Raw genomic sequence first — 21,394 nt, 5'->3', positions numbered from 1 at the left:
CAGGGAATTACAGACCAGTCAGCCTCACCACAGAACCCAGAAAAATAATGGAACAGGTCCACAAGGAATCTATTTTGAAGCACGTGGAGGAGAGGAAGGTGATCAGGAACAGCATGAATTCACCAAGAGCAAGTCAGCCTGACCAGCCTATTTGCCTTCTATGATGAGATAACTGGCTCTGTGGATATGAGGAATGTGAATGTGATATACTTTAGCAAAGCTTTTGATGTGGTTTTCCACAGTATTATTGCCAGCAAGTTAAAGAAGTATGGATCGTTTGAGTGGACTATAAGGAGGAAAGAAAGCTATCTAGATTGTCAAGCTCAATGAGTAATGATCAACATCTAGCTGGCAACTGTTATCAAGCAGAGAGTCCTGGGGTCAGTCCTGGAGTAGGTTTTGTTCAACAACTTCATTCATGATCTGGATGATAGGATGGACTGCACCCTCAACAAGTTTGCAGATGACACTGAGCTGGGGAAAGGTCTATCTTCTGTCATCCATTCCCAGTTTCTGGGAAATGGAAGCTAGGGACACCATTCCTACCCATGCTGGTTAATAGACATTGATATACCTATTCTCCATGAATGATCTAGTTCTTTTTTGAACCCTGTTATAATCTTGGACTTCACAACATCCTTTGGCAAAGAGTTCCACAGGTTGACTGTCTGTTGTATGAAGGAATACTTCCTTTGGGTTGTGTTAAGCCTGCTGCCTATTAATTTCATTTGGTGACGCCTAGTTCTTGTGTTATGCCAGCTGACATTGGTCAGTTGACTCAAGTCCCATGAACCAGAGGTTTACATTGCTGTGTAGCAATATTCAGAGCCTCACAATTAAATACAAAGCGGAACAGCTTGTTTAGCACAAGTAGTTAACACATATTTCAAAGGACAATTCAAGGTAAAGTGGCCCATTAACACTCTTACAATCACAGTGGGGATTGGAAGGTGGGGGAAAGGGCAACTGGATGGCAGAGGTTGTTAATGAGTTATAGATTGATCTAATGAGCCTTAAATTCAGTGTCTCTATTCATGCCAATTTTCTTCCACAGTTTGATCTGAGGAAGTGGGTCTGGCCCAGAAAAGCTCATCATTTAATAAACCATCTTGTTAGTCTTTAAAATGATGCATAGTCCTGTCTTTTGTTTCAACAAGACCAGACTAACACGGTTACATCTCTATTTCTATTTAGCCCAGGATTTTTAGGGTCTAGTAGCATTATGTATTTAAGCTCCCAGGCTTATCTTTCGAAAGGGTTGTGCAGGTTTCCTTTGATGATGTGGACTGAAGGGTCAGATGTAGATAGTGACTGAGGAAGCACATGACCCTGTCTCTCAGGAAGATACCAGAGATCCACAGATTTCAGAGACAGAATCCACTGCTTGTCTGAAGAGGAAGAATAAACCCACCACAGAGGAATGAATCAGAAATAAAATCGGGGAATTTTCTTTCCCGCTGCAAGTCCTACAGGTGTTTTTTTCTGCATAAAGGAAAAAAAGTATAACAGACTCACATGTTATTAAGTTTCTCATTTTCAGGCATATTAGATTCAGTCACAGATTTAATTAACTTATGAAAAGAAAAGGGCAATTCAAGTATGAAATTCATCTTCATTAAGCATATGTTTGTCTCTATAACATATAATGTTACTCTGACATGCTTGCTACTGAGAGACTGAAAAAAAGAGAGTGGGTGGATGTGTGGGTGTGTGGTTTTTTCATCCTCTCAGTTTTCAAGGAGCATAAACCACAATTGTATCTGTAATACATTTCAGAACACTTTTTCAAATGACCTTTTAAGGCACATCAATGAAGTTTGTAGATAGAGCTGACTGAAATAGTTTTGGATTTTTTTTTGTTGTTGCAAAAAACAAAGAGGAAATATATATTTTGAAGTTTTCAAAATAGGATTTTTTTACTTTGAGGGGAAGAGAGAAATCATGAATTATTAAACACAAGCAATAATGCAGAATCTTGAAATACCTCACTGTTCACCTTTTGCCATGATAAAAATTGACCATTCAAATCCTGCTTTTTGTTGCCTGTCTCCTAGCTTGTTCTGGAGCTATGACTAAACTTTGTCTTCAACCTCATGACCACTAAGGTCCCTTAATAGCTGTGGTGAGATGTTTTGTCCAAGATTTTTTGACAGTTTAAATGAATTATATCAACTGATTTTCCTTAATCCATTACTTTACTGCTCCATTTGAAGGACTTTCCTTTGCCAGAAAATGTATTTTACCATGACCTTCCAGTTTTTTATTCTAATTTTTGTTATAATTTCTACCATTTATCCAGGGACAGACATAAGGGCTTAATAGTCTATTTTCCAGGATCACCCCTTGAGGCTTTTTTAAAAATTTAAATACAGATACAGAATGAATCTCTCTAGGCCTGCACACACTGATCTGGCAACATCTGTGATCCAGCATGATTTTAGTTAGTTGGATGTCCACTTATGGCTGTGGCCAAGTTTCCCATGGTCTAATAGAGTTTGTTTTCATGCACCAGTGACCCTGAAAACTTGCAACTTTGCACAAATCTGCACAGCTCTATGATAATGCGACATAGTAGATTGCACACATATAGCATTCTTTCATAATTTTTAAAGACAATACACTGGAATGTTCGACATAACACTTGGCAGAAGCTGATTAAATTACCATTCTTCTCGATTTTCTCACAATTTTTCTTTCTCGTTTCATCTTCTCTTTCTTGTTTCCTTTCCTATTTCAGTTGTTGCTACCTTTAGCATCCTGCTATTTAAAAAAGAGAAATCTCCTGCTATATTATGTTGAATCCATTCACTACATTTTGTATAACTTTTGCAGTAATATGTATACACATATTTACACAAATACTATATGTGAATCTGTGTGAGTATATTATATGTCTGCATGACCAGTTTCTGGAAGGTTAAAAATCATTACACCACAATTTGAATGCTGCTAGAAAATAAATAGATGATATTTTATTGGTAGATTAACTGAGGACTAATATTATCCAGCTTTCTCAAATTATATTATTTCATGACTGAAGTTCCTTTCCACCAAATAAAGAAAGAGAAACTAATTAACCTCTCTGCATTTGTTGGACATGTGCATCTAACCAAAGACTTTTAGCCTGTAGCTCAGACTACAGCAGGATATCTCACTCATTGTATTGTCTCCAGAATTTGGGAACTTTTCTTGAGATTAATGGCATCGTTGTGGATGCTGCTAAAAGGGAAAGTGTTTGTACCAAGAATAAAGGCAGTTAATATCCAGGAAAACTGCAAAGAAGTTCCTACTATTGCTTGGATTTACATATATGCATTATAGGACATCCTTTAAGGGAAAGAAATGGTTGCTTTCAAGTTGTTTCTAATGGTTAAAAATCCCATGTTGGATGGTAATAGGGACAGAGTAGCCAAGAGGAAACACTAGCTTTGGACTTTTAAAATGGAGACCTTCACTCCACAAACTTAAGCATTTAGGGTTCTACCTGTTTATAAAATCGAATATTTTTTCTTGTGGATTTATTAGTGCTGCATGACCACATGTCAAGTAAAGGTCCAAAATGAAATATGCCGGACATTGTATTTTAGCTCAATTGCTAAATTAGTATTAAACCGTACTTTAGAATCATCTGCAAGATCACTTTATGATATTATAAGACAAAAATGTGTATTAAAATGCTTTCTGTACTGGTGATAACTATTATGTCACTATCAAGCTCCTGAATTAAAATGTGTGAGATATACATACCCATAAAATACATGTACGTATTCTTACAAAAGATAAATTAAAATAACCCCTAAATGGGGAAATTACTTGCTAATTTCTGTGCCTGCTTTACAAGAGTCATATACTAAATGCTACTCTCCCACTAACAAAATACCATACAACTCTTTCCATGGCCTTTGATACACATGTGCGGAATCCTGAAATACTACAATTAAAAATGGAATAAAAGTAATTTTTATCAGAATGGTTCATTATATCAATATGCCAGAGACATGGTATATGAATAAGTTAACTTATTTCTTAAGTAAGTGACTTGCCCAAAGGCACACACAGGAAACCTATAGCAGGGATAGGAAATGAACCCAGATCTCCGAGACCTTTTCCATAACCTATATCACAAGATCAGCCTTCGATGGGTATTTAAACAGTTTTCTCAGCATCCATTTACTATACATTTTCTTTTAAACACGCAGTACAGCTGCTTTGGGTGAAAGTTAGCCAGCTAACTACAAAGCCAACTTAGCTGTGAATTGAAGTGGTCAAAATATGTCAGCAAATTCTGACTATCAATCTAGTCACATGCAGGCTGTATATAAGTACTGGTCATTATGCCCTTTCCATGTAGTAAAGTCTCCAAGATGTAGCTGTGTTAGTCTAGCTTAAAACAAACCTAAAAACAAACAAACAAAAAACAAACAAAAAAAGTGGTCCTCAGAGCATGTCTAAACAAGGAAATAATTTTGAAATAATTTTTTGAAATAATAATTAAATTTGAAATAATAACTCCTAAAATAACTATTTTGAAATAAGCTTATTCTCCAAAAAAAAAGCAGGAGTACAGATTTCAAAATAATCAGCCTGTTATTTCGAAATAACAGGCTTGATAGCGTGGACACTCCACTTATTATTTCAAGATAAGGGCTCACAGACTAACAAAAGAATATACAGTAAAACTCCAATAGTCTGGCATCCAATTGTAGGGCACTCCTGATAGTCCGGCATCAAAATGGCAAGAGCCTAGTGAATGAGCTTCGGCAAAAAACAAGTCACAAGGCAGCAGCGGCAGCATCTGAACTGAGTGAAACCGGATGGGACCGAGTCATTCTGCGCCACTGGCATTGTGTGACACTGGACAGTGCTTGTGCTACAATAAAACGGGTTAAAACACTTTATATATATATATAAAACCAGTTTATAGTACCTCCTGATAGTCTGTCATATCTGATAATCCAGCACCACCTAGGTCCCAAACGTTCCAGATTATCAGAAGTCTACTGTAGATAGTATCATGAGATTTCATGGGCACAACTCACTTCTTCAGGTGAATGGAGCAAGAGGCACAGAGGAGCACAGAAGCCTCAAAACTGTAAAGTAGAATTCTGTGCCCCTCTGTGCCTCTTCCTCCAGTCATCTGAAGAAGTGGGTTGTGCTCACAAAAGCTCATGATACTGTCTATATTCATCTGCTAGTCTCTAAGGTGCTATAGACAACTTTTTATTTTTTAGTTCTTTCCATGTAATATAAATGATTTTCACTGATTGTCTGGCACTCGCAGAGCCTTAGGTAATACTGAAATAAACTGTCCCTAGAAGTATCTACGGACAGAAGAAGAAAGCTATGATGTTATATTGAATAGTAATATGTGGGCATGAAATTGAAGAAAGAATTACAATGTACTGGCAAATACAAAAGGGTGTAGTGTTAAGTTTGCACTTGCAATGTTAATGTTATTTCTTATATTTTGAGCACTTCATGTTTCAATAGAAATGTTCTGATTTCAATGCTTGACTGGCTTTCAAAACTATCAAGAGCCAATGTAGAGCCTACTCTTTGGATGGTAAAAGTCAGCATAGGGCCTTTGACTTCATTAAAGCTATGCTGATTTACATCGTGTGAGAATCTGTCCCATAGCATCCACCATCTGGGACTGTTTGACTAGATGCTACTAAATGATTGTCCAATGTGTTTTAGGAGGCCCATGGGAGGGACCCTCTCTTCTACAGAGCCAGAAAATGGAATAACCTTATGGGGTGCCATTGTCGCCAAAGCCTGCAACATTTTAAAGAATACTAACCCCCCTAAATCCATTTATTAAGAGGGTACTTCTTTTGTTTCATCCATTTAAAACAAGGCTTGATCCTGCCCCCATAGGTAAACAGGGATGAGGGGAGTGAGTGGGATCAGACAATGTAAAACTTCCAGTAGTTAAATGGGGCAAGACTAGGCTCATACTATGGCAAAGTGACTTTCATCTATTTTTTATGGATGACATTCCAGTTATGTACCAAGCAGATGCTCAACTATGACATCCTAACTGGAAGAGTCCTAACTGGAACATGGCTTTGTTTTGGCCCTTTGTCTTACACTGACAAGTAAATCGGGAATTTGGGGTTCTTCTTCTCAGCCTGTCTTTGGCAAGTCACTTTCCTCTCTGTGACTAAATTTGCTTATCTGTTTAAGCGAAGACAATAGTATGTGTTCCTCACAAAGCTATTGCTAGGCTTGTGACCTCATATTGAAAATAGCTATAACAGTGCAGAATTTTATTATTAAATCAGTAGGACAGTATCAATACTGAGAATCTGTGTGAACACTGACTGCTGCTGAATCCATCTGTCACTGACACATTTGCTCCAGAGGTAACATTGGTGCAGCAAAAGACATTCAGACTGATACTGTAGAATAGAGGGAAGCTCTGAAGACTGTATTCAAACATAATAACTTGCATCATGAGAATTTCATATGAAACACCTCAATCCAAATAGCATGGAAAATGGGAATTAAGTGGTGCACTGGCTGCCTGCTCAGGGAGGAATTTTTGCTCTAATTAAAAATTTGTACTTGTACCCTAGTATTGCCATGAATTGTATGAAGATAAGTCAGCAAGAGAATTCAAATCTTTGCATGCCCAGTTCAGGACATGGCATAATATATTACATAGGCATCTGAAAAATTCATATTGAAATAATCAAACTCACCTTTCACCCCCCAAAAATGAGCATATGTTTGGAATTTTGAAATGCCCAAACAAGCATAACATCATTTGGTTTTTCACTGCCCTGCTCAAAAGTTTTACATGACCTTCATTATATCCTATAAACATTGAGATTTTTATTAATATTCTAGCCCATCGCCTCTTAGTTACATTTGGGAGCTTGTTCTAGTATAGAGGGAAATGATGTTAGCTTAGATACCAATGCCTGTGTGATAATTATTGGCAATAGTCTGACTTTTTAATGGCATCTAATGTCATTTTCAAGCTCCATAGAAAATTGCTTGTGCAACCTTGAAATAAGGTCCTCACCACGTCCAATATGTCTAACCGTAACATATCTGGCAAGGATAAGTCTTCTGGAAAAGGTGAATGGTGATGCAGCATCAATTCACTAAATTTGCCATGGCACACTTGAGCAGTAATTGAGATGTCAAGCCTCATCAATATCAAACTACTTAACGTAAGTACAGGAGGAGATCAGAAAAATGGTAATTAGGGTAGAAAATAACATTATCTGAGGCTAGCTGACTATAGTTCAAAGACTGATTCACATCAAAGCCAGAAACCTGAGTACCATTGACCTTAATGGAAGTTTGGATCAATAGCCAGCACTACACTTCATTGGGAGCTTCTAATCAGAATCCCAAGCTCTTGTAAAGAACAGAGATCTTGATTTGTGTTCTACCTTTGAAGCCCATGCCCACCTCTAATATGTTTAAGGTTAGCTGTAGCTTACAATGCAGGGAAAATCATGAGTTTGAGGAACATGTCCAGGGAAGGTCAAAAGAGTGTTCTGTAGCATCAGTGTGGTCGACAGACTCTCCGGGCATCTGAGCAAAGGGGGGTGGCTCTGTGAGGGCCTTGGGTAGAAGGGGCAACACTGGAGCTAGCCTCCCCCAGGCAGCCCTCAGTACTACCTGGACTGTGCCATCCTGGGTTCAGTTGGTGATTTAAAGGGCCCATGGTTCCAACCACTGCCACTGCCACAGTAGCTACAGCAGCTATGTGCTCCAGGCCCTTTTGATTGCCGGGTCCTGGGGCAGTTTCCCTCGTTGCTCTCCTCCCCCGTCAGCAGGCCTGTGTAGCATTCATGCCACTTTTCATTACCGATTCAGAGACAAGAGGTGGTTTTAAAAACATCTCCTCATGACCTGACTTTCTGGAAGAGAATGGGGACTTTATCAACCTGTTTAATGCCTCCAAGCATCCACCAGTTTCAACTCTGTGTATCTGTCCTCCCTCCCTGCAACTCTGCCAGCTACCTCACTAAATGGCCACATTTCTCTTGAGGGATCAGCTTTTATTGCGACCACCCTCATCGCCCTCTGCCCACTCTCCCTACCCTCAAGGTATTGCAAACTGCTTAAAGGAAAAACAAACAAAAGACCTGACACTATTCAGCAGAAACTCTCCTCTTGCCCCATTCTCCTTCCACACTCACCATTCCCCTTCTCCCTTCCTTCTGCTCTCATCTCCTATCCTCTGAGGTATCTCTTTTATTCTCCTCAACCAGCTGCCCCTCAACCATATTTCCTCCCATCTCCTGTTTCCCACTCTATTACATTAGATAATTCCTCAGTCCTTCTTATTGTCAATGCTTGGAAACTCTGTCATCTTTCACTCCCCTTTTCCCTCATGCTTAAGCTATTCAATCCTGCCACTTACTTGTTTACAAAAGTATCCAAAATTTGTCCTTTCCTAGACAGCCGTACTGAAAAAACCTTTGTTCATGGTGTGACAATCTCCTGACTTGATTATTGTAACCAACTTCCTGAAAATAACACTACTCGTGATTCCCGTCCATTTTATTCAAAATTCCATAGCCAAACTAGTGTTCCTCACCTACTGCCTTCACCACTTCGTCCCACTTCACAGATTTCTTCATTAGCTCCATAGCCCTTCCACTGTCGTGCACTTTCAGCAAGTGCTCCAGGCACTGCTCTGCCATAATCTAGGTCTGTAAAGGGCCTCACACATTTGGGTAATAACTAGATAATAGAGCAGATTTTTGAAAAATCATGAAAAAGATGAAAAATTGTGTCTATGTTTTCCCTGTTCTTTTCCTTCATCTAAACCTGAAATTTTGAACATTTCAACCTATTCTAATAAATAATGCAGGTGCAAGGGAGGTCCATAGAGTGCAATAATCAGTTCTGGCTTTGGTTGTTTTCAAGGTTGTCCTTGATTACAATATTATCTTAATTTTAAAGAACATAATTCTGACATATCAATATCAATATCTATGAATACAGATGAAACCTTCTCCTTGCTGAACAAGAAAAAAATGCGCTTTCTACCTTTTCTCAATTATACTGGGATTAGCCGTCACCAGCTGTGTCTTGGATCCAACATCCTTGCTGTATTCACTGGACAGAGGAGGAAGGTTGCATCTGCAAAAACAAGAAAGATTTGTAATGATCATGTTTCAGTTTCAGACTTTTTTTATTATAGGAATTCAGTTTGCACATAACCTCATGCCAGCTCACAGAATACTGGGCGAAATGACAATATAGTATTTGCCATACTAATGCTGGGCCAAATGACAAAACGATTATGGGCTAAGTCTTCAGAATTACTTACACCTTATTTAAACATCAAACTTTTCCTATATGTGTAGCTGCAAAAAGGTATTTTTGCATTAAAATGTAGGTAAGTGCAAATACATGCACTTTTGAAGAGGCAGTCCTATATCAGTGCATTGACAGTAAACTCTAAAGCAAATAAAGAAAATTGCCTAGAAATTAAATGTTCCTGTTAACAAACTATAGGCAAAAGGGGACAGATATACATTTCAAGTAACTTTTTCAAAATCCTGTTCCTCTTTGTACTTTTCTTTGTTGGCTGATTGTATCCCAGAATGCATCATTCTGTGACATCATAACCATTGTGTCTTGCAAACTACAAAGCTTGTAGTATTTTTTATGTCACATTGTGAAATCTCTTCAGTGGACGAATCAACAGGACACCACAAGTGGAGGAAAACATATTTTTACTGGTTATTTAACATGAATTTCTGTGTTTAAATGCCTCCCGTGATGTGGCTGCAGGAGACATTAAGTACACTACTCCACTTTGCACATCATTTGTAGGAAAGAAGATATGTAAAGGGGAAGACCGAGAGAACTAATGTGACAAAAATTACTATGTAAACTTAACTAGATCCAACTATTCCACAATGAAGAGATGGAAGGAGGAAATAATGCTAAATGTAGGCCTAAGTGCACCAACCCCCTTACATTGTTATACATCTCAATGAATACATCTCATGCAGAGCCATGTCGCTTGCCTGCCTCACTCACTAAAACTGCAGCATAGAGAAATAGAGCATGACCTAAGGCAGCATTTCTCAAGTTGGGGGTCCTGACCCAAAAGTGGATTGCAAGCCTATTGCAGGTGAGTAACAGTATTACCATCCTTACTTCTTTGCTGCCTTCAGAGCTGAGCAGCCATAGAGCAGTGGCTGCTGGCCAGGCACCAGGTCCAGATTATGAAAGGAGCTGAAACCCCGAAAGGCCCTGCATGCTGTGGCTCCGCCTGTCAGGGCAGAAAGTTAATCCAGCCCTGCCAGGCACCCAGTTCCGAAGGCTGAAGGCTTTGTGCGCTGCTCTTCTCCCTCTCCACTCCCTGGTTGGAATGACATGTGGCACTGCTAGCAGAACTTACCTGCAGGCTCCACCTCTGCCATTCCCATTGGCTGGGAACCACAGCAAATGGGAGCAGCAGGGGGCGGTGCCAACAAGTGTAGGGCTGTACAGAGCCACCTGTTCACCCCCAGGAGCTGCACAAGATAAGTGCCCCAATCCCCTGCCTCCTCCTGTACCCTTCCTCTCTCAGACCCTGAATCCTCAGCCTGCACCTGTATCCTTACTGCCCCCAAACCTTCCAAACTCAGCCCCCCACCTTCATTCTACCTCCCACTTAGATCCTGCCCCACCACCCTAAGGCTGCTCCTGCACCTTACTTCCTGCCCAGACCCTGCACCCCCAGCCCACTCCTGCACCCTACCTCTTGCCCAGACCCTATATCCCCATCCCGCTCCCTGGCAGTTCCTTCCCGCACACTGAACTGCTCATTTTTGGCCCTATCCTGGAGTTTGGGAGGCTTCACAAAATCTACTAGCCCCAGATCCCTTGCCAGACACCCAGCTCTAAAAGCTGTGCTGCCGCCAGCAGCAATGCAGAAGTAAAGATGGCATGGTATGGGGTGGTAAGTAATTACTTCTTTTGGAAGCAGGCCTGAAATATTTTCAAAAAAGGTCCCAGAAAAAAAGTTTGAGAGCCCCTGATCTAAGAGAAAGAAAGAGGGCATGGCCAAGTGTAATAGCCTTGCTTTTTCTGATCCCTTCCAGAATGCATGCTCAAAAGAGATGGAAGCCAATCAAAAAGGTAGAACAGCTTCTGGCCACTTTAACCTACTACACTCACCCCAGGGTCTATGGAGACTCAAAAGTGAAACAGGGAAGGCTGCAGTATAGACAACACCATCATTTCATATGCATTCCCTTTTCTCCTGTTACCAGGATGACACAGATTTTTGACCCAACTCAGATCTCAGATCCACTTGCTCCTTTTTCAAGCTACCCTTTTGTGTTTTGGCACCATACTCTCCCCCAGTTCTCTTAAGCTCTCCGTTCCTAGATGTCCGTTTTATAGGACCGACCAGGTACAAAACTGCTCCATTAATCTGTCCCTTTGTGCACTACTTCCAGGTGTCGTGTATCTGTAATGGACATTGGTTGTTCTTTCCAGACAACAACTAGATTCACATTTCATGGGACCTGTATCCTATAATGTTCACAGATTCTAAATGTCTGAAGGGTCAACTAGCCATGACTTCCTACATAACACAAGGCACAGAAGTACCCTTCAATAATTCCTGTAGGAATTCAAGCACCTCTTAGAAAAGCATCCAATCGTCATTTAAAAATTGTAAATAATGAAGAATCCACCATGATTTAAATTACCCTCACTGTTAAAAATGTTCCAATTTTATTTCCAGTCTGAAAAGTTGTATGCTGTTGTACACATTCCCTGAAGAGTGACAATCAGGGCCAAGTACCATCCCAGTCTGACTGGGAAAGTGTTTTCACTGCGTTCACTGAACAGCCTTATAATACCTTTATAACATGAGGAGGAAATTCAGTTGCTGACCTAACTGATCATGTGTGCACTATGTTATGTGCAGAGCTGGCAGGTGGGAGGATATATTTGTGTGTACATTACATTCCATTGTTTCTATGCAATTTTAAGGATAGTTATTACTAATGCAAATCTGCCAACATCCTCTAACAAAAACAGGACAGTGCAACTTTGCATATGTTTGCATAAATTCTGATTCAAGCCACCAGAAGCATGGGTTTATATTCATGCTGCCAGAAAACTGCAATGTGAGAAGATAATTTAAGTCATTTGTACAGAGCCTATATGCACATTAAGGAAAATAATTAAGCTTACAAGCCACATGTCACTATTGGATTTTTTTTCCTGTGGATGTAATTCTTTGTTCTAAGAAAAGAGGAATATTAAGCCTTGAGCAATCTGGGGTTTTGTGTTATTTTTGTTTGTTTAGATAATTATTTTTCTCATTAAGAAGGAGGCTCAATGACTACTTTTTTTCCTGGAAAAAAAATCTCTTATCAACATTTTTCGATGACATTCCAAACAAATAATTTCAATACACATTTTTAAAGCATTTCAAACATTTCAGTGTAAAAAACAGCTGGAAAATCCCACTTTGTCTTTCAGTTTTTTGAAGTGGAAATAGAGGGAAAGTATAAAATTCCATGAATTTTTTAATTACATGAAGTATCTTAGGGTTTGGAGTTGATGGGTTTCTCATAATTTTTTAAAATAAAATATACTTACCCCTTGTCAACAAGCTCTAGTATCCTTAGCTATAATTTCATTAATCAAAAAGTAATTCAACAAATGCAGAAAGTCAAGCCACTTTCAACTCTCTGTAGTAGTGCTGTTAGAAGCACATTAATGGATACTAGAGCACCAGCAATGAAAAAAAATGTTATCTCCTTTTATTTTCTCTTAAACATTTTCTGTGCAGCTGTTCTGAACTGCATTTGATGTCAGAGGGCAAATTTAAGACCTGAATATAATGAAATCCTAAGTATGAGGAAAGCATGATTAGCAACAAGCTAAATATTTGCTTGAATTTCTGCCTCACAAGGGAACCTGGATTTTGGATTATATAAAGATGAGATTGAGAAAAGTTAAGGAAACAGAAGGTGACTTGGAGACATTTTAGTATCAGACCTAATTCTTAACTCACACAAATCACTTTCAAATTGCATATGAGATCCCTCCATTAGGCCAGGTTCTGGCACCTTCACTAATGTTGCATAATATCTTAGCTCAATGGGACTCCTTGAAAAATAAGGTAATTACTCAGCATGAGTAAGGGGGGCAAAATGGAGCCCCCAGTGAGCATCAAGCACATTGAAAGAAACAGTTGAATGTTCCAGTGTCCCAGTGAATGTACCCATCTGTTGTTACAGGCAAATACGACAGATTGTCAATCCAGCTAATAGACTTTTTCAATTTGGAATAAATCTCAGTATCTTTATATTTAAACACACATGAACAAGCAGATCGAGTTTTCACTGACACAAGGTACACTCTTTCTTAATGTTTGTTTAAACCATTTCCTATAATTGCATCTTATACCTTTATCACCCAAACACATAATACATGTTTGCTTTTATAAACCAGTCCCAGATGCATCATTTCAAATCAAGTTCCCTTCATCAATAAATATCTCTCCCAGCTTGTGCAGCAGCATGGACTATTAAGAAATTGGCTGAGCATCTAGCTGGAAATTCAGCAAGAAGCCAGCTGGTCAGCAGAAGCCCCTTTGCTTTTTTCAATTATTTTTTAGGTTGGTTCGCACAATGCCAAGTCCCAGACAGGTGTTGGACAGACTGTGAAGTGGAAGTTTCCTATGAGAAAGGAACATGCATTTTTAATTATACTGCAACCACTTATTATTCATTTAATGAATCCTTTGGTCTTGGGCTGGGGAAAGAAGGGAAAAGAGTTTCTTCAGGCCAAGAGTTTATGTAAATCCTCTGCCTATTGGCCTCAAAACAATATGGATTTAAATACACTGCTCTTTGAATTATTCTCACTGAAATCAAGGTTCTAGAAAAAAATCAACATGCAGCGTTCCCCATGAGGTGGTACCTCTTTCACAGCTGAGACCCTCATACTCTATTGGGGAACCAAGAGGAAACATAAAACTACCCAAGATAGTAACAACTGTTCTATGCTTATCCCAGAAACAAGTCACTCTTTCCATATCTTACTTGTAATTCTTCTTACCATATTTGTTCTCTAAACTCCAAAAATCTAGATGGATGCATTGGTCACCAACAGGCTTTGGGTGTAATTCTTTATGGAAGACTAGAGAATTCACAAAGCTTTACAATTCTTGTTTTCAGTGTATGGTCTTTCTGCCCTTCAATTACTAAACAGATGGAGGGGCATGCAGGCCAAACTTGAGTGACAATGTAACACCAAGCACCAGGTTGTAAGCACCAATCACTCAAATTTGGCTTGGTGCCATCCCACTCCTGTTGTCATGATGGCTAGGCCAGACTTAAGAGCTGCTGTGACCCTTTGTACCAGGTCACAGCATATAGAGCAGGGAGTGAAGCTCAATCCCACAGAGCAGGAGGCACTGCTGCAGGGTGAGTTTATTTAAATCAGACAAACAGAAAAACCGTAAAAAAAAACCAATAACCACAAAATTTTCACCACTGTAATGAGCCTGCAGCCTAATGATAGATTATGATACTATATGGTACTAGATAGTCTTACCCTCTGGGAGGAGTCTTTCTATGTAGATGCTGCCAGGAGACAGCACTTATTACAAAACCAGCTCAGATAAACTCAACTGGTGGTTTCACTTTTGGAGAGGCCACACAACTGACTTGCAAAGCAAGCTTTAGCTGCACAGATAAAGTTGCAGAAGGGAATAGAAATAGTTTCACAGAAACTGATACAATATATTTGGTTCTACCTACAGCTCTTTAAAAAGTATCAAGTTTAGCAAAATTTAGCTCAAGATAAGAAATGTAGCAAAGAGCACATGCACTCAATGCTTAACAAACTTATTTTTATCTGGTGGCCATGCCCAAACTCTACTTCCTCTTCTGGATAATCAAATGAAGAGCAACAACCAATCTCAGTACCAGTGAGAGATAAGTTAGCCCCTTTGCCTTTTGTGAATGACCATGTGAAGACAGGTACAATCATAATTATTTTCCCAATAGACTTTCAGGACACTTTCCTATTATCAGGCTACTATGCAGCATCATAAAGCAAGAACAGAAAACTGGTGATTGATTGACTTTATGACCAACATGTTTACACATCACTCAAACCAGCAAGGAACCATACTGAGGGGAAACAATATAATTATTATGGATGCGGATGGGCAATGGCAAGCTGATTTGATAGACAAGCCCAGTAGTGTCTAAGCTGTACATCTGTAGAGGGATAAATGTGCTGTCTTCACCTGGCTGGTAGTCAAAAGGGCAAATCTGAATTTTTAAATTAAAAAAAATGTGTTTGAAAACATTCATTTAGGTTCTTTATCCTAATACACTTATTCCCAACTGTAGCACACATACCGCTGGAGAGACAAAAGCAACCAACTGGTGGTACGTGGGTTAGTTTAAAGCACTGTTTCTCAACTGGTAGGTCACAACCCCCTGAAGTGGCTAAGGAAGTTAAGAGTGGTTGACCTATTTCACCCTAAAGCAAAAAAAAAAAAAAGCAACCCCACCTCCCCACCCCCCAAAAAACACTTCGCTCCCCTTCTGCTGCCAAACATGCTTTCCCTTCAAGGTCAAGTATATTCCATCATCTCAAAACACAAACACAAATAAAGTATATTGGCTTATTAACATCCCTGATATAATTTGTACTCCGACTCTTACGGTAAACTTAAGATAGGGTCACAAAAAGGGATGACAAATAAGGGATGACAGACCTGTAAAGGTTCAGAAATGTTGCTTTAAGGTATATTATCAAAGCGAGAGAAAAATTATGAAGGTGGTGATATGCCAAATACTTTTGAGTTTTATGCTACATCACAAAGACTGAAATCTGCAGCTATAATGAATCTTTGTGTAACTGTTATTTAGTGTATGTTCAAGCAACTGAACACATTTAAACGCCTCCATTTTCCCACACTGCTGCGTAATTAACTAACTTCAATGACTACAACATAGCAAAGAATACAGTTATAGTCTTGTGACAGAGCTTATCAGAGGTGGAAAGTAACTGAATAAATTTAAAAGAAACTATTTTGACCAGGGAGAAACTGCAATAATTTTAAAATTGGTGCAATATTTGGTGTTATTGAAGAGATAATTTTAAAAGAAGCTGCACCGAGATCTCGTTAGCAAGATGAAGTAACTTCCTGTCATTTTTTGAGCTACTACCAAGTAAAATGTAAGTATTTTTACACTCAACTATAGAATGATAGAAATTAAATATGGGAAAGGTCAATTAAATCTAACATACTCCACCTGCCATCAAAAAGAATTTCACCATCTGTATATTATCCAGAGAAGTTAAAAGATCTTGAACATTTATCCCTAAATATGATGGTGTCTGACTAATGCAATTCTGCCAGCAATCAGCTGCTAGACTTTACAGGATTTCCCCCTACCACTTCTTTCCAACCTACAATACACTAAAAATAGCTTAGAGCCAAGTTCCCCTTTTAGTAGAGGAAAATGTTTTCCTATCAGTCTACAATAGATGCCCTTAAAACTGTTCTAATTGTCTTTGTTACTAATTTTCATTACTACAGCACTCCTTAGGTATTCATAAACCAAGTATAAACAACTTTGGGGAATACTGCAATAATGTTATCTAGTTACAAATGGAAAAATGCAAAACGGTTTACGAGCCTATTTTCCCACCGTATACATAAAAAGTATACACTACATATTTCCTTTGTCTGACATTCACTTCTCTATTCTATTATGGCATATATTTGTTCTCTTGGGTGCAAATCAGAATTATGGTAATAATGTTTGGGGTTTTTTCACAAATTAGTTCAGCTTTATAATAAGACAGCATAGTCTGATCAGGGAACTTTTTAAAAGTGGGAGTTAATTTTGCAACCATTTCAAAGCCATGAGAAACTCCCATAGAGATGAGAAATGGAATGCTTTCCTCCACGCCTCCCCCCTCCCACCCATGTTCATGTTTAACAAAGAGGAACTAATTTCTTTTTTCCCCTCCAATATCTGGAGTGCAGATCTAGATAGTATCAAATGCAATCAAGAAAACACTATGCAGCACAGCGTCCTGCCTGATAGATCCCAGTACCTTCAGAAAGTCCAAAGTAAAGACAGAACAAGGGGACTTCAAAGAAAATTGTCAAAGAAAGAACTTTGCTGTACTTTCAGGTGGTCAGAACTGAATCTTAGGGGAGAAAAATCACAGGAAAATATTTAACCTATTGTGTCTCATGCATGGGTCTTTCCCTGTCAAGTGCTATCAACTCAGATTGATTTCAATGGGCTGGGGAGGAGGATATATCTTTCAGCGGAGGGCACTCAGCATTTTGTAGGACCAGGTCATGCCTAATGTAATTAGGAAGAAAAAGAAATCTCAGCTTTCAATTCTCTCTCACTGCCATTGTGTTTGTCAGGCTAAAGTCTAATGCAACTTCATTCATCCATCTATAAATCTCTCAGAGATAAGCTTCTGTATATAGGACATATAAGTCTGTCACTGCTCCCCTCACGGATCACTTGTGTAAAATCACCCTGAAAGGGGAAGTGTGGGCGGGGGGGGGGGGGGCAAGCTACAACTGATTAATCACAAACAAACAGCTTTGAAAGGTTGCAGACTTAGCGGAGGGAGAGAGAGGCAGTGCTGTAGCAGGGTTCTGTCTTACCGCATGACAAAATCAGCTTGATCTATTTGTCTGCCACAGCCACTCTTCTTCAGAATCCCACCGTTTCCCACCACAGAGCATTTCTTCAATGGGAGCTGGAAGGGGGTCGCCTAGCAACAGAAAACAAGGCCAGTTTTTAGAAGAGAACACACACACAATCTTTCTTTGTAGCAGCCATTCCTGAGGCATATGGGGAACTAGGGAGGGGATAGGTCTTGGGATAGAGACAAGAAAAGGAGAAAGAGGAGGGTGAATGAAGCTTGGAAATTAGTCCAAAAGTATGAGCCAGCTGATTCCCACCCCCACTCCCAAAAGCAGACTCCATCAAAGATTATGCAGTTATTGTATAAAGCAGCACTTTTGAGTAATAAAGTCCTGGTGTTCACAAATGACTGTGTACTGCAATGTATTTTTTATTCAAATAAGAAAGGCAGAGTACAAAAGAAGAAACACAAAAGAATATGAGAGATACTAGGTAGATGAACTAATATATTTTATTGGCCAACTTCACTTGGTGGAAGAGACAGATTTTGGAACTTCACAGAGCTCTTCAGATTTTGGAAAGGTAATACCATTGTTAAGCATAAGGAGTTAACACAAGTTGCAGGAAATCACTTAAAACAAAGTAGGCAATTAATATCTCTGCGATCAGAAGACAGAGGAGGGTTAGCGCATTGTAATGAGCCATGAAATCAGTGTCCAGAGGAATTATAGGTTTAAATTCCCCAGCTCGTCTTTTGAAGGAGTGGGGCGGGTTTCTTCTGAAGATGAGGACTCAGAGGTCAGATGTGGAGTGATCTTTGTGAAAAATGTTTGTTCTGGGATAATAGGGTGATTTTGTCTGTCATTTTTCTATATGAGTTCATTTGAAAGCATATTGATTGTCTGGTTTCCCCTACATGGTTGTTTGGGGCATTTGATGTATTATTGGATGAGGTACACCGCATGCTGTAATAGGTATATGTAGGATCCATGGATCTTGAAAGGTTGTCTCTTCCACCAACAGAAATTGGGCTGATCAAAGATATTACCTCACCAACGTTATCTCTCATATCCTGGGACCAACATGACGACAACACTACAAACAAAGGAATATGAAAGGCACCTTCAAGAGATTATAGACAAAAGAGACATGGGGGAGGAAAAATAAAGAAGTGTGGTTCTACCAGGGTACTGGGTGCCAGGGCTTCTCCTAAATTCTATTCCTGGCTCTAGCATTGATCATTCTGTGTCCTCAGGCAGCACCCTCAAACCTGAGCCAATCAATCTTAGCATAAATTAAAGCTAGGGAGAAACAGCCTTTATTTACCAGTGGTATAGCATCCCTCCTAGAACTTTACTAGTGTATCACAATGCAGATTCAAAGTACTGATGCCACGTGTGCAGGAGAGCATGACAATGAAAATATAGACTAGTAGTTGAAAGCCTCTCACACACGTGTAATTCTTAAAGTTACGTGTAAAAAAAACCCCACAAAAATGAGGGCTCTAGTTTCCATGCACAGTGTTATAGTGAGCAACCTTGCTGTGGAAACATGTTCCCCAATTTTTTTGCACAGAGCTGCCCCCTGGCTGGAGGCACAACCACCTCTTTGTTACCCATGCAGCTGTATCTCCCACCTCTTTTGATCAGCTGTTATGTTCCAACTGCCATGGAACCTTTGGATGCCAATATTCCATCTGGATCTCACAGGGCCTAGTGGTGACTGAACCATACAATATTTCTGAATATAACCATGGTTGTAGCTGTTTCCATTCCTTTATGCTGACTCAAAAGACATTCTAGGCTTCAAAGTGATATTCCAAGTAATGATGCTGGAACCTTATGACATATTTACTTTCATTTTGCAGGAAACAATTACACGTAGAAAAGTTCTTTCATCTGCCTCTGAATTATCCACCTATTCAATCAGTTACGACAGTCGTTTAAACAGCACACAGTGGCACTATCCATCAGTTCAGCACAGGAAATAAAAAAATACTGCTCTGAATTGAAAATACCTGGGGAATTCAAAGTAGCAGGATGCAATTACCATTCCTAGAATTTTTCAGAAAACTGAGGTTAATAGTCTCTTTTTGTTAAAAAACAACAACACAAAATATGCAATGACTTTTACCTATGAAAGCTTTCAGAACCTCTTTCTACAATGAAGACAGAATCATTGTCTGCATCATACCTAGTGAATGCAAATGTCATGCTGCTGTGATGGAGCTTCACAGGACAATTATTTTTCCCTGCAGGACAAATCAAAATGGTGGCAGCCCTAAGTATTGAGGAAATGGGAGGTATAGTGCAACATTATGCATTGTTGTTATAGCTCCATAGTGTACACACCACAGATAACTGTGCATGGAAGTACGGAGATTTGCCCCAGAGTTTCAGCCTGAATTATGAATGTGTTGGGCTTTTCTGCTTTAAAACCATTATTTTGTTTTTTTCTCTGCAATTAGCTTTTTTCCCCTCAGCAAACTAGATTCTATTCAGCAGGTTATAAGGCATCACCTGCTTTATAATGAAGGATATAAAAATGTATATATGTTAATCCTGGATTGCAATATGTTAAGGAAGAAAAAGCAGTTTTGGTTTACTGATGTTTCACTACTGCAAGGAACAAAGTAACAGCACAGCAAAGTGATGCTAAGTATGCAACCACATTCTTGACTGTGCATCTGCTTTCTCAAGAACCATTTTTAATGTACGTTTTTATAGAACTAGGAATGTATCTGACCTAAAAGGTGCCCCTCACCAAATAATCTGTAGGGTGGTTGAAAAAAAATGTATAGAAATTTGGAATATAAATTATTAATTTTATTTAAATATCTGTGACTTTCTTATTCAAGGTATCATACAGCCCTTGACAAGACAATTAATTACATAATGGTAGCTCAAGAATGACTTCATCACATAACTCCTCTTTAATGCATCTCCATAGGTGGCGAGTTATATGGGTCCTTACATGGGCTCAAGGTGCTCAGGCAGCATGAATATTCAGGAATGGAAGGGCGTCAGGTAGAGTGATTCCACTCCATCTAAGTTAATTGCAACATGATGAATTCGGAATCTAAGAGCAGCACAGACTTTGCAGCAGGGAGTTTGTTTATAAACAGAGGCAGGGTGATTAAGGTAACAAAAGGATTGTTATTAAAGTGAACTAAGTATCATTAGATAATCCCCAAATCATTGTCAGGGACTCCAGTAAAAATTAACATATACTTAACATTTAACATTCTTTAAACTAAAATCCAAACCACCTGATTTAAAAAAAATAAACATAAAAGAGAATAAGCTCTAGAAGTAAAAAGAGGATGCAGACAGAAGCCCATCAACAGAGTAGGAATTGCCCTGTTTATTGCACCCAATGTAGCATGTATGATTACCCGCCCTATAGGCAGGTGGCATATGTGTGCATTCAGTGCAATGAGCTCCTGGCCCTCAGGGTCCATGTATATGCTCTGGAGACCAGGGTGGCTGAACTGGAAGAACTAAGACAAGCAGAGAGATACATAGATGAAACTTTCTGGGTCAGATAGCCTCTGTGCTGTTGAGTAGGCTGAAAGTCTCTGGGAAGAAGATCATTCAACTGGAGCAGAGGGAAATGATACCACAGTTGGGGCCTTCCTTCCAGATGATGTTGTGGTATCCTCTTGCACTAAGGATACCACTCCACTGAAGGGACGTCCAGTTATTAGGAAGAGACAGGTGTTAGTAATGGGGGATTCAGTCATTAGAAATACAGAAGCT

The 21,394-nt window shown here is 39.3% G+C and overlaps 1 protein-coding gene across 1 annotated transcript in view; it reads right to left on the bottom strand.

The window, feature by feature from the left end:
- Nucleotides 1–21,394, bottom strand: part of ST8SIA1 (ST8 alpha-N-acetyl-neuraminide alpha-2,8-sialyltransferase 1) — a 157,820-nt gene that overhangs the window by 47,090 nt on the left and 89,336 nt on the right. Inside the window, exons 3-4 of the mRNA XM_075898340.2 lie at nucleotides 17,654–17,763; nucleotides 9,019–9,111 (exon numbers count right to left, since the gene is read on the bottom strand). Of these exons, the coding sequence (XP_075754455.1) occupies nucleotides 9,019–9,111; nucleotides 17,654–17,763 (203 nt within the window). The remainder of the gene's footprint in view (nucleotides 1–9,018; nucleotides 9,112–17,653; nucleotides 17,764–21,394) is intronic.

The sequence above is a fragment of the Pelodiscus sinensis genome, chromosome 1 (genome assembly GCF_052426305.1).
Source record: "Pelodiscus sinensis isolate ZL-2025 chromosome 1, ASM5242630v1, whole genome shotgun sequence".
Classification (NCBI taxonomy): Eukaryota; Metazoa; Chordata; order Testudines; family Trionychidae; genus Pelodiscus; species Pelodiscus sinensis.
The sequence above is the reverse complement of the archived record's forward strand: the minus strand, read 5'-3'. Positions and strand labels throughout refer to the sequence as shown.